This window comes from Cupressus sempervirens, chromosome 4 (assembly GCF_028749045.1).
Source record: "Cupressus sempervirens isolate cs-2001-9-10 chromosome 4, ASM2874904v1, whole genome shotgun sequence".
Taxonomy (NCBI): Eukaryota; Viridiplantae; Streptophyta; class Pinopsida; order Cupressales; family Cupressaceae; genus Cupressus; species Cupressus sempervirens.
This window is the reverse complement of record NC_143121.1, coordinates 62,106,349-62,119,263: the sequence shown is the minus strand read 5'-3', so window position 1 is coordinate 62,119,263 and position 12,915 is coordinate 62,106,349. Positions and strand designations below refer to the sequence as shown.

General features: G+C 37.6%; 1 protein-coding gene across 1 annotated transcript in view; it reads right to left on the bottom strand.

The window, feature by feature from the left end:
• Window positions 1-3,310: 3,310 nt before the first annotated feature.
• Window positions 3,311-12,915, bottom strand: part of LOC149559946 (protein LEAD-SENSITIVE 1-like) — a 72,925-nt gene continuing 63,320 nt past the window's right edge. Inside the window, exon 2 of the mRNA XM_089824372.1 lies at window positions 3,311-4,423. Within this exon, the coding sequence (XP_089680498.1) occupies window positions 3,756-4,423 (668 nt within the window). The 3' untranslated portion in view covers window positions 3,311-3,755. The remainder of the gene's footprint in view (window positions 4,424-12,915) is intronic.

Sequence of the window (12,915 nt, the reverse complement as noted above, 5' to 3'; positions counted from 1 at the left end):
AACATGTTCGTCATGGATCTCCCAAAGTTGTTAAACTTTTCCTTCAATGACCTGATGCTCTGATACTAATTATTACAAGCAATAGTCCACCAAGATAACTGGAGGGGGGTTGAATCAGTTATCGTATCAATTATCCAATAATTAAAACATATATCTTCATTAACCAAACTTAACCATTCAACCAAAGTAAACAACAACCATAATAAAATGCACATAAACAATTACACCATCTATGTTGACTAGAGAAACCTTTGATCAGAGGGAAAACCCTAGTGGGAATGATGCCCACAAGATGATGTACTAATATTTATATTCCTTGTTAAAAGATGGACCCTACTAAGAGTCTATTACAACATTTAGTACATAGAGTCCATGTTAAGAGACTTTGAATCCCTGTTAGGAGATTCCAACCCTGTTAGGATTTGTAGTACAATGTATGCAAAATAAGCCCACTGCTCAAACATGCAATTTTAACTACAAAAAGAACCCACTACTCAAACAAGTAATTTATTATTATGTTCCTATTCCTTTTGTCCTGTCAACCAGACCAATCACTATCAAACCTTGTAGCTCAGGTCATGAACCTCAAATCCAAATACCAAACCTCCGATCACTCAACAAAACTTCAGCAATGAAGTTTCCTTCACTTCCGCACTGCTTTGCTCAACTTTGCATTCCGCACTCTCTGTTGCTTATCAAACATTCAAAATTCATACTCATCACCTCTCATGATAAAGGAAAATGTCCTTCCTTTATACCAAGTCCATAAAACAATTCCCTAAGTCAACCATTAGACCACCTCAATTAATTATTATAGGACCACATTAAGAACACATTGCACTTAGTGATAACATAAATCTCGCCTTGCAACTTGAATAACTTTTCATACACACCATATTATGATTAGCGAGCTAAGCCACGTCATCACCAACATGTCTTCTCCATGTCTTCAACCTCGATTCTCAAAATATCAACTTTGCTAAGAGATATAACAAATTTACAAGAACATGCCTCTGTAAACTCTATCTCAAAATAGACATCACCAAAACTTACATAACTTCTTCTAGACTTATCATTTCTTCTTCCAATGTTAATTGCATTTACCAAATACTCAAAATTATCTCCCATAACTTGGAGTAGTTAAATCTTCAACTAGTCGTCCATACCAACTTGATCTTTCTATTGTTCTTCTGTCAAATACCACAAAAAATTGCTATGTTGACATCAATGACAAATTCAGTCATGAATGTAACATATCATCATAGTACCATATCTACAATACTCCCCCATAGGAATATCATCAACATTCATGTTTCCAACCAATCTTTTAACAAGAGATACATAGGTATGAAATGTTGGTACAACAAAAAAATTTGTAAGGTGTTGTTACATTTTTGGTACACTCATACAAAAATGTCTCTCTATCTATCTATACATACACACATCTACATGCATACATATATATATATATATATATATATATAGAGAGAGAGAGAGAGAGAGAGAGAGAGAGAGAGAGAGAGAGAAGCTTAGAATGTCGTAGACCTATACTTATGCCAAATAAAATCATTAGGAATTTTAAAATTTGAAGCATATCATTCTAATTTAATTTCAGGTTTTTGTATCAAAATGCCCAAGCCAAGAATCTCATGATAAGTTCACAGTTTGCTAATCAGCAGTCTAGGTCTTAAAAAATCTAAAAGATCAAACAAGAATTGCTAAACATTTTGGCATTTAAAAACACATATCCTAGATGTGTAACCAAACGAGATTCATTTCACAATCATATTCCAGTATATTTCGTACACAGAAATGCACAGAAAAGTAACACAATTCAGCAACTTGAGATTTTTGCTAGTATGATTAGAATCATTTGGCACTCCATAATTCAGTAAGAGAATATTAATATAATCTTGTTACACAACTACCTTATGTATTGATAGTCTTATTGCAATCCTTCAAGTTCATATTCTCTCACCTCAGGCTACTAAAATGTTGTGGCTACAATAACCAACTTTACTTCAACATGTGCTTTGAGTGATTTCTTTCTCATATATCAATGTTGTTTCCAATTGTAGGTGCAAGGTCATCACCAATATTGACCTTCCTGACTGACATCCACCTCTTCACAAGATATGACTTCCAAACACTGTTCTTCACATCCCCCAAAGGTGATAGTTTAGATAAAATCCGAACAACAATAATTTTGTAAAACTTCAAACATTATTTTTCCTCCTTAAACTTAGCTATATAAATCATTGGACCACTTACATAAAAACCCTTAAAATGGTCAAGAACGCTAAACCCCAAAAATGGCTGACCAGAAATAAGGTAGTTTTGGAAGAAAGAAAGTAGGCACAGGTCTAGTCCAATATTGAAATCATGAACAATACCATATATGTGACTGGCCCAAATACTAAAAAATCAAGTACATTGGAAACATACAGCTAACAAAAAGTTTCATAAAAGTTCCTCTAATCAGTGAGAGGACTCGAGTATCTCCATAAATAAAAGTCTACGAACATCAATTTAGGTGAGAAAAATGCAATAACCAAGCCAGCCATAACTTTGTTAGCTAACACTTGCATATATTCTGCCTGTAAACATATTCTGATTTTGACCAATCTCTTGGTATCATTTACATATACAAGGAATGGAAATGCTTATGTGACAACAAAACAATAGAATGGGAGGAAAGCTAAAAAGTCAAAATCGCCAGTCTAGTCCTAATGTCATTTATTTGACCCAATCTTTTAGTTCTCTTTCATTCTAAACTTTATTCATTTTCAAAGCTCATTACTAACCGACATTTTCTTAAAATTCCAATTTACTGTACAAGGAAATGATACTCAGCAGACAACTCTAATCAATCCTTCTGAACTCCATAAGCCAGTTGTATTTTTAGAATAAAACATATTGGAATCAGAGGGCTTTTCTTTTAGTTTTTACATAGATTTGAAAATCCAAAGAACCCTTCATGGAGGAGGATGTACTGTATCCTACATATGGATCTTATTTTCATTAGTATCTACCCAGGACATGCATTTGACCTCATCCCTTACAAGCCACTGCTACCCATCAGATTTTCTACCATAGCCTCCTTATGGTTTAGCCTCACATTTGCCACTCCACAACAGTTCAAAGTTGAAAACCTTTAATTATTCATCTTAAAGAGATAACTGACATGATTGTGTTTGTTGACAAATGATGCTATTGTAATTTGAAGGTAAGAATTAAAAGAGAGGAAAACCCAACAAGTAAAAGACATTAGAAAAACTATACATTAATAGGCATCACTAACACAAAAGGCTTTGTCCATCAATCATAATACCTGTTATATTTAAAATGGATGATCAAAAATAGTTCAGTATTTGAAAATATAGACAATTGATGGCAATTACCACTGCCTACACAAAAATCATAGCAACCTGGAGATGCGAGGATATGGTTACTGATACACTATTCAGAATCAGTTTAAGCATGTAAAAGACTATGGATACAGTGACATTGTATATGAAAAAAACTCACCAGAATAGGTGGCTACAAATATGGAGATAGTTCTTCATACCTGTACTGTTGTTTCTAGAGACTGGCAAATACTAATGCATATCCACAAGATTGGTGTAATACCCAATCTGAAACTTCCGTCGACTATGTACTCAAACAATATATGAAACCCTATAATATTGAAACATTGAAGCTACAGATTCATAACAAAATGATTCTCTTAAGCTAATTCCATAAAGAATAACACTTTACATTTGCACTTGCAACACTGGTTCTGCACTAACAGATGACATGACTGGCAAGTCATTAACACCAAGCCTAGCGGTCAAGCTCTCCACTTGAATTTTGACTGCATCCTTATGATTACCAATATCAGCAAGAGGCCTACTGAAGCAGTACACTCCACCTGCAACTGCTGTTATACCAGGTATGCTGGTTGTCAAAAAGTGCAAAGGGGATGAAAACACTGCAGCAAGGATTGATGCTGCTTGACTACCAACATTTACTCCATCAATTACAAGCAAACCAGTTTTGCAGTAAATAGCAAAATCTTCACAGTTGTTCTTAAAGACATTGTAGTATCCAAATCCATTTTGAAGCAAATATGTTGCCTTATGCAACACTGTCTCAGGTGGGTCTGACTCTTCGAGTGTGCATGTCCCTCCTCGAGCTTTGGCAAGAAAGAAGCCTAGGTTGACTCCATATACAAAACGGTACAATGCTCCTCCATCAAGAAAACAATCAAGGCAAGAGCAAATTACTCCATTGATATCTTGCTGATGTCTACATGCCTCACATGCTTTAGTAGTCTTAGAATAGCTTGTGCTTATCAAAATCAGATCAAGCAATGCATTGTCTTCCGATTGAGCTTTTCCTCTGGTAAAATGAGTGACCTTGTTGTCTCCAACATAAATACCTGCAATGCATGCAGAATTTTAAGTATAAGCTAAATAGAAGAAAGAAACCCGACACAAAGTGCAAAGAAACATGACAATATCACTGCTTACATTTATCTGTACGAACAAAAAAATGGCTAGCTTGTCATTTTCAAAATAGAATTCAGAGAGTTGAAGAAACACAATAATAATGAAAACAATACAATTGTAGACATGAATATCCACAGCCCAAATAAAAAAATTATGTTTCTGAAAATACTCTGAGAATTTTTGCATCAGACCAAAACAATTATATGATGCTGAGAACAATACCAATGTTCAGAGTCCACACCATTTCTAAAATATTTAAACAATAAGGGAGTATTTTTATACAGAAACAATAAACTACCTATGATGTAAATTTATGCCATATATACAATGGTCAAAAGCCTATGCCCCTCCCCAAAGTAACCCCATGAATTGTACAAGACATTTCAAGTTTGTGGACATGGATAGGATATTTCCCCAGCCCATCCACCTTTTTTTTTTAAATTGTGAACATCCCCATGACATTAAATAGATTTCAGGGTACATTAGGGAACAGCTAACCATCCCTGGCACATACAGATTTCACACATTTGCCTTGAGGGTAGCTAGCCATCCCTAACACACCCAGGCAAGTTTTAGTTACTTCTTTAAAAAGAACCTTACAACCTTTCAAAGCAGAACCTTACAACCTTTCAAAGCAGAAGCCCACCAACATCTGGTGTAGGAGGCAGTATAGTAGGCATTAAAGAAGGCTATATCATCTGCCAATCCCATCTCCCAGCAAAAGTCCCAGGAAAGCTATCCAAGAGTTTAGAGGGGCCATTCTCCCAGGAAAGGAAGGCCATTGTAGGTCAGTAATAAATCATTAGTATACTTAATGCTAAAAGTTGTTAGTAAGGAAGTCGGGGTAGTTTATTGTAGCGAAGGGATGTGTTTATTAGTTTACTTAACCAACAGGAATAATACATAAGGACTGATCCATGTAATGAAAAAATAGATTTGTATGGACTATTTGGAATCAATAGAAGAAATCATTTCCTTCGCATTGCATGGTACTATGGTATTATATATGTATATTGTAATTAATTCATATTGTTGATATAGTAGATAGAAGTACTAGTTAAGACAGTAGCTTAGAACCAATCTACATTTTTGGCGCCACTACCTATTTTCAAACCTAGAGGTCTTGTGATCATAACTTCACGGCAATGGAGGTGGAGTGATGGGTCACCTATTCCTACAGCAAGTACTAGCCACAGACAGTGACGTTGAGGAGGACAAAATAACAAGGGAGGATCAAGTAATACAAGATCTGGTGCAGGTGTCAAAAGTTTCACTCAATCAATACATGCAAAAGGAAGCTCGGGAGAGAGAGCATGGTACATGATGAATTTTCAGTCTCATCAGTCGTGTATGATCTCCTTGGACAAATAGCCCGTCTACTGGCAAGGAATCTAATACAGTTGGAGGAACAATGTGCCAAAGTGCAACCTAAACAACAGAGGCAACAAGTGCTCCAACAATTGGTCGAAAGGAACCAAGGAGAGACACAAGAGCAAGACACTTCGCAATGTAGAACACATAGCCAATGAAACAATTAATGACCCTAATCCCAAATAAAGACCCAAGGCAATTAGTAGAGGAGACTGAGGGAGAAGTTGCATTACGATGGACCTTACATCAGAGAGCGCAAGGAGAGGCATCGCCATCTAAGGGGACTTAGTGAGCCAGAATGAAGGAGTCAACTAAAGGAACCAACTCACTTTAAATCGGAGGCAGAGAACCTGATTGAAACTACCATAATAGGAATAGCAAACTTGGCTATTTCCAAAGAACCAAAAACAAGGGGGTTGAGTGGACAAACCTAGAAACACCAAAACAAAGAGAGTATCAAGCAAGCCACGAAGGTAGCTCCAACTGGAGGGAATAAGAGGTACATGGGAAAGGAGGAGAAGTAACCTTGCCTACAGTAAACACACAAGGTAGTAGTCGGCATACTAGAATGGCCGGAATGACAAAGGAACAAAAAATTCTGAGATTCATAGGCAATGGGTCAAATCACTTAGCACGTCACTGCAAGACATGCATAATTATATGGCAAGCAAATGGAGAGAATGACCAAGATGAGTGGTTGAGAGCATTTTCGGCCACTCTAAGGGGGATTTCCATAGACTGATATACAAAAGAATCTCAAAATGCCCTTTGAAGAAGAGTTTAGATATTACTGGATGATAATGAAATAGTAACCAAAATATATAATACCGAACAAGGAAAGAATGAATCAATACGAGCCTATAGTTGGAGACTATAAAAACTAATAGGAAAATTTGAGATAAACAAGCACCATCCCTAAGGCAGAAGATGAAGGTGGTACCACCATCCTCCTACGCATGCCTACACATGTACCATGGTCATTGAAAGTGAAAACAAGACTTCAAAAGGAAGAAGGCATGGGAGCGATAGTGGCAGTACAGAAAGAGAGAGTGGAGAAGAATCCAAGACAATATGGGCACTAAGAAGAGATGTGATGTGAATGATGAAGGAGATGGTCGTCAAGAAAGAAGCAACAAAAGAAGCAAAGGAGCTTTGGTGTACTAACTACCAAATGGAGGGTCACGCAAACGCCAATTGTCCAAAGAAGGCATTATGTGACATATGCCAAGTACAACAACATTCCATTAAGGAATGCCACTATAACCTAAAGGCAAGAAGTGCCCTTTTATTCTTCACCCAAGGTGAACAAGCCACGCCCCCCTTCACACCATCAAGAAATACAAACATGGAGGTATCGCCAGGAGGGTATCACAAAATTCGACAAGGAAGTAATAATAACAGCAATACTAATACACCTCAAGGCCACATACAGTACGAAGCTCGAGGGTGCCCCATGATACAATGTCAGAGATCTTACGAATGGGGTTATTTTGCACATGACTGCCAAAGTGGAGTACAAAGTGGAGAGATGTGCAAATGGTGTGGACTAATAAATCGTGAAGATGCAGACTGTCCTAGACAAAAAACAGTTAACATGATTGATATTTCAAAACCAAGGAGGGAAGTCTTAGCCATTACAAGGACACAAGCTAGAAAACTCGCATATTTGGATGCGAGTACAGAGAAGGAGAAACTAAAGGAGGCAAGAAAAGACATCCTAGAGGCCACAAAAATAGGATAGGTTAGTAGCACAAACCCACTCCCTGTAAATCAACATCAAAGCCAACATTATCCAACAAATGTTGCAAGCTCCCATACCAGTGAGGGTAGCGGATTTGCTAGAAACTCTACCACAATTGAAGGTTGCTATTACAAAAGAAGAAAGTGATCAAGAGGAGAAACCAAAGAAAGGGGAAAAAGAGGAATCAAGGGGAGAAAAAGACATGAATACTCCGTTCAGAATAATAGTGGGGAGGACACCTGCCATTGTGGAAATGGAAATAATTGCCTGCAAATTAACAAACATTATCATGGATGGAGGATCTAGTGTAAACATCCTTCCTAAAGAAACTTGGAAAGCCTTGGGGAAACCAACCCTCCAGCCACCTACATTCCATCTAGTAGGAGCAGATCTACATGAAATCAAGCCCACCGAAACATCGATGGGACTAAAAGTGGTGATTGGTACGCAACAATTCTCCCTAGATTTCGTAGTTATTGCTTTAGAAAAGAAAGAGTATGATGCACTTTTAGGGAGAGGTTGGCTTATTATGGCTACGGCTATTCATAATTGGAAAAAGATTACTCTTTCCATTGAAGCAAAAGAACAGAAATATGTAATTGATCTTCAAAACTAGACAGTGAGTCAAGAGTTAGCCTCAGATTCAGAAGCAGAGGGTGAAGAATCGGACAAAGGTGAAGGAGAAGAACCTGATGAGGAGGGCATATTAAGATTAGTGAACTTCTTAGAAGATGAAACTAGCTCTTTCAACAGGTTATTTCACTAGAATAAGGAAGGTTATGACGTCTTCCAACCAGATTACAATATGTTACAAATTCATGAAACAAAAACTGAAGTAAACAGATCAAAGCTTAAAATTTATAAAGAAAGAAAATAGGTGTTTCAAATTAATGTTTTGGAAGTTGAGACAAAAAATGAAGACAATTTTTTAAACCCACAATAGCAACCACGTAGGAGAGGTGATATTGAATTTTACTTATGAAAAACAAAGATAAAGAAAAAATAAAGGATATGAGGAGAAAAAATAAAAGCACTAAAAAAGAAACTAAACGTAAAGATAACTCTAAGAAGATATTATAGAGCAATAACAGGGAAGGAGAGCTCAAACATAAGCAAAACTGAGGAAGAGCACAATAGGAGTAAAATCACACAGGAGGAAGGAAACAAATCAAATATCTTTCATGCAGCTAGTAGTCATATGGAACGAAGAAAACTCCATACAACCAAAGGACGTACAAGCAATAGGAAGGGGAGATGTACGACACAAAACCACACCAGTATGCCATGCAAGGAAGGAAGCCCTTGTTACAACCTCTATTGTAGGAACGAACAGAAAAAATAACACATAGGTGAAAGAGTGCGAATGGCAAGAGAAACAAATCATACAAACCACTGTATGACAGCAACAAAGATTGTACGAGTCATATGAATGTGGAGTAATACAAGAGAGGAAAGGACAGATATAGGAGGACACATGATAAAGAATAATTGGATAGAAGAAAACATAAGAGAAGAAAAGACAATTAAAATACTTCACAATATGGTGAAGACCAGCATAGGAAATTCCACCAAAAGCACAATCATAGACTCACGGGAAGAAAGAGGAAGGGAAGAAAGAGGAAGAAATAGGTTATAGGGAAAACACATGGCCTCCATGAAGAGAAAGGGAAGGGGAAAAAGCAATGAAGAAAGAACCACAACAATGAATATCACATTGAAATCATTTCTGGAAGTCAATGTCATGCATGGTTGGAGAAGGGCGAAGACAACCATGTGTTGAAGGTTGCATTGCAAAAAGCAAAGGTAGACAGGATTATTTTTATGCCCATTTTTATTTGAAAGAATTTGAACTGTGCTTAGAACAATGATTGCTAGATATGATAACAAAGGGCACAAATCCAAGATTCAATTGTTGCAGCAAACTGTTACAATTTCTTATTCTGCAAAAGAAGTAAGCAAGGTATTTGGAGTTCCAAATAGAAGGCAAGACCCATCTAAAATGTCAACAAAGGAAAAGAAAAAATGGCTCCAGCTGATTTGTAGAGATGACCTTACAGAAAACGAATGGGAAAGTATCTAGAGAAAGAATAACTGTAGGGGTTTGAAAAAAATACCTTTATAGCTAATACAAAATGGAAATGCATCATGCATTTGGCCAAGAGAAAACTCACGGTAGGGAGTGGAACCTCTAATATAGCCATATGGATGGTGCCCTTGGTAAATGGATTGAATATGGGAAGGATTTACAATTGGGCCCAACTTCTCTCAGGAGTCAAAAGGAATGAAACAATTTCTGGAAGTAAGACATAAGACTTTCTACATGCCCCAACATGCCATATCCATGTTTCTAGAAGCCCTTTGCACATAGGCAACTCCAAAGCATTTGGGGGACATTTAGTCCAACAAACAAATTAGAACCCTACTGATTGGCAATGAGTTACTGGCTGCACCTTGACACATTCGATGTTGGGAGTGCGGAACCTAGAAAGAAAAGAATAAGGCGTGAAGCTTTCATCAATACATGCAACACGAAGGAAGAGGAAGAAAGCTTAGATGAAGAAGGGACAACAGCAGAAGATGCAACTTCAAGTTCGAAGGAAAATGAAATTTCGCTGGCACATATCACAAACAACACCCTTAGAGGAACACCCAGAGATGTCACATTTCTACTAATTGAAGGACCACTACCAAGAGTCATACCAAAATAGGCAATTGAATTCCATGGAGAAAAGACAACCCAAGGCACCACAAGGATACAGCGTACAAATGTGAGATAACAAGGCAGTTGTATGCCATATAGGAGTGACTGTACGGCAGAGGGTGAAGGGATTATTCATACGAGAGTGGTGGGAGGTAACACCATACAAAAGAAGAGGGTTCTAGAACTAAAGTTGTAGGAGGCAAACATACGAAAGAAGAGGATCCCCATTTAGCAAGAACAGGAGGAGGTATCCATACAAACTTAGAAGATGACAACTGTATGACAACAATAGGAAATGACTCTGTACAGCAACAATGGGAGAAGACAGCCCTTGGAGGATGTAAAGCATGCACTAGCAAAAGCCAGCCACAAGATACAAGATGGATTCGGCAAGATAGTGAGAAGTCAAGCATTCTTCAATTGGGGAGCCAAAAGGATAGCATTCACTGCGTCACAACTTTCATCAATAGCACAGTTAGTTCCCATTGAGCAGATGCCACATGCCAAGGTGGTAGATATAAAATCATGCAAAAAGGCATCTCACACCATTAACACCACCACTCCACAGGGCATAGAAATAGCTCAACTAATTGCCCTAGTGGTCACACCTACACCTACACCTTCTGAAATTAGTAGAATGGGGATACAACAAACACCCAGTCATCAAGAGAATAGCATTGGATAAGGAGGGGAGGAGGATATAATGGATGAAGCAAACAAGCTTTTGGAAAACATTTAGATGGAAGTAAAAGTACCCCCACCCTCTCTTACTACGATGAGAATAGGACACGTATGGGAAGAGCAATAGGGTGAGCAAACTAAAGGGGAAGATAGAATGAAAGCAGAAAGTCAACACCCATAAGGCGTGGAAGAAGGAATAACAAAAGGTGGGGAACTATCATTCGGAGATAGAGCATAGAGATTCCTAGTGGAATTAAATGTCATATCACAGACTACCCAAAATATAATTAAAAAGGCAAAGAAGTCAGACATAGGAGCAATAGTTAAGGCAGTAGAATCACTGCTAATGTAGAACGAATGCTGTGAGGAATTGAGCACACTTCTTGGAGGACGTGTCAAAAGGGAAGAAGAGCTAGAAAAATGGAAGATGCCACATAGTACAAACATACATTTAGAACCACTTTTATGGAGCTACAACATGCCAAAAGGGAGGTAACAAGGATCAAAGGAGAACGAGCTCTTTCATGGACAAAAATACAAAAATTAGAAACAGAGTGAGAATTGGAGAGAGTTGCACGAGCAGAAAGACTAGCCACAACAACGAAAGATAGGATAGATACTTTGAGGTTACTACAGCTAACATAGGAAGCAACTAGCCGTAGAAAGGGACCCAAGACTTTCTGAGAAAACCATCCACCACCATTCTAGGGACGTCCTCGCAACCTTCCTCTTAGTAACATTTGTGAATTGGTTAGCTCATTTTTGTCTTAATCATTTGGAAGACGACTACTTTTGGGGGAGGGGGGATAATGTAGGTTGGAAATAAATCATTAGTGTACTTAATGCTAAAAGTTGTTAGTAGCGAAGGGATATGTTCAATGGTTTACTTAACCAACAGGAACAATATATAAGGAATGATCCATGTATGAAAGGATAGATTTGTATGGACTATTTTGGAATCAAAAGAAGAAACCATTTCCTTCGCATTGCATGGCACTATGGTATTATATTTGTTTAATGCAGTTAATTCAAATTGCTGGTATAGTAGGTAGAAATATTGATTAAAACGGTAGCTTAGAACAAATTTACAGCCATTCTCTATTCAACTAAGCAGGAAGACCCATCTATCAAACCAGGCAGGAAGACCAGTCATTCCCCCTACTAATCTAAGGGTGCCCTTGTTATTTAAAGGGACAAGACCAATCAATATTGAGGCCTTATCTGGTTATATAGGTTTATGACATGCCCATTGAAGATATACAAAAATATTATGAAAATATGCACCATGAAGATCTGTGTGGTTTTGAACGATTTCATTTGAGCTTGGTGGCAAGGGCTCTACCACTCAACCCCTCCCAATATCATGACACTGAGTGCACCAAGGGCACTGCTACTTGACCCCACTTGAGATGTTGCCAACAAACTACAAGTCTAACCAAGTAATAGACCAATGATTAATCATAATCACAAAATTTACAAAATGCATATCCCTTGTTGTGGATCTTTGCATCCTCACACTCCAAGTCATGGTCAAGGATTGATTTATTCCATACATTGGATTGCTAGTTCAATATGCCTTGACCAATACACTCTATAGTCCTTAAGCCATTGACTATGAGTCAAGTCATAGGTAGAAGCATGTATAATGCAAAATATATCAATCATGCTCACCGCAGGCAACTCACAAAAGTTTAAAACAACTGCATCTATTATATCCCATCTCAAGTCAAATGAATATAACTTGCTATCTTTTTAAATAACAATTCCTCTTTGTTAATGAGTCTGACAACAGAACATGGTCTTAAAGGCTTTAGGGAAGCATCAATAATAAATCCCTCACCTAAATATACAAACCAATTAGGCATCTCTCTCTCTCTCTCTCTCTCTCTCTCTCTCTCTCTCACACACACACACACACACACACACAC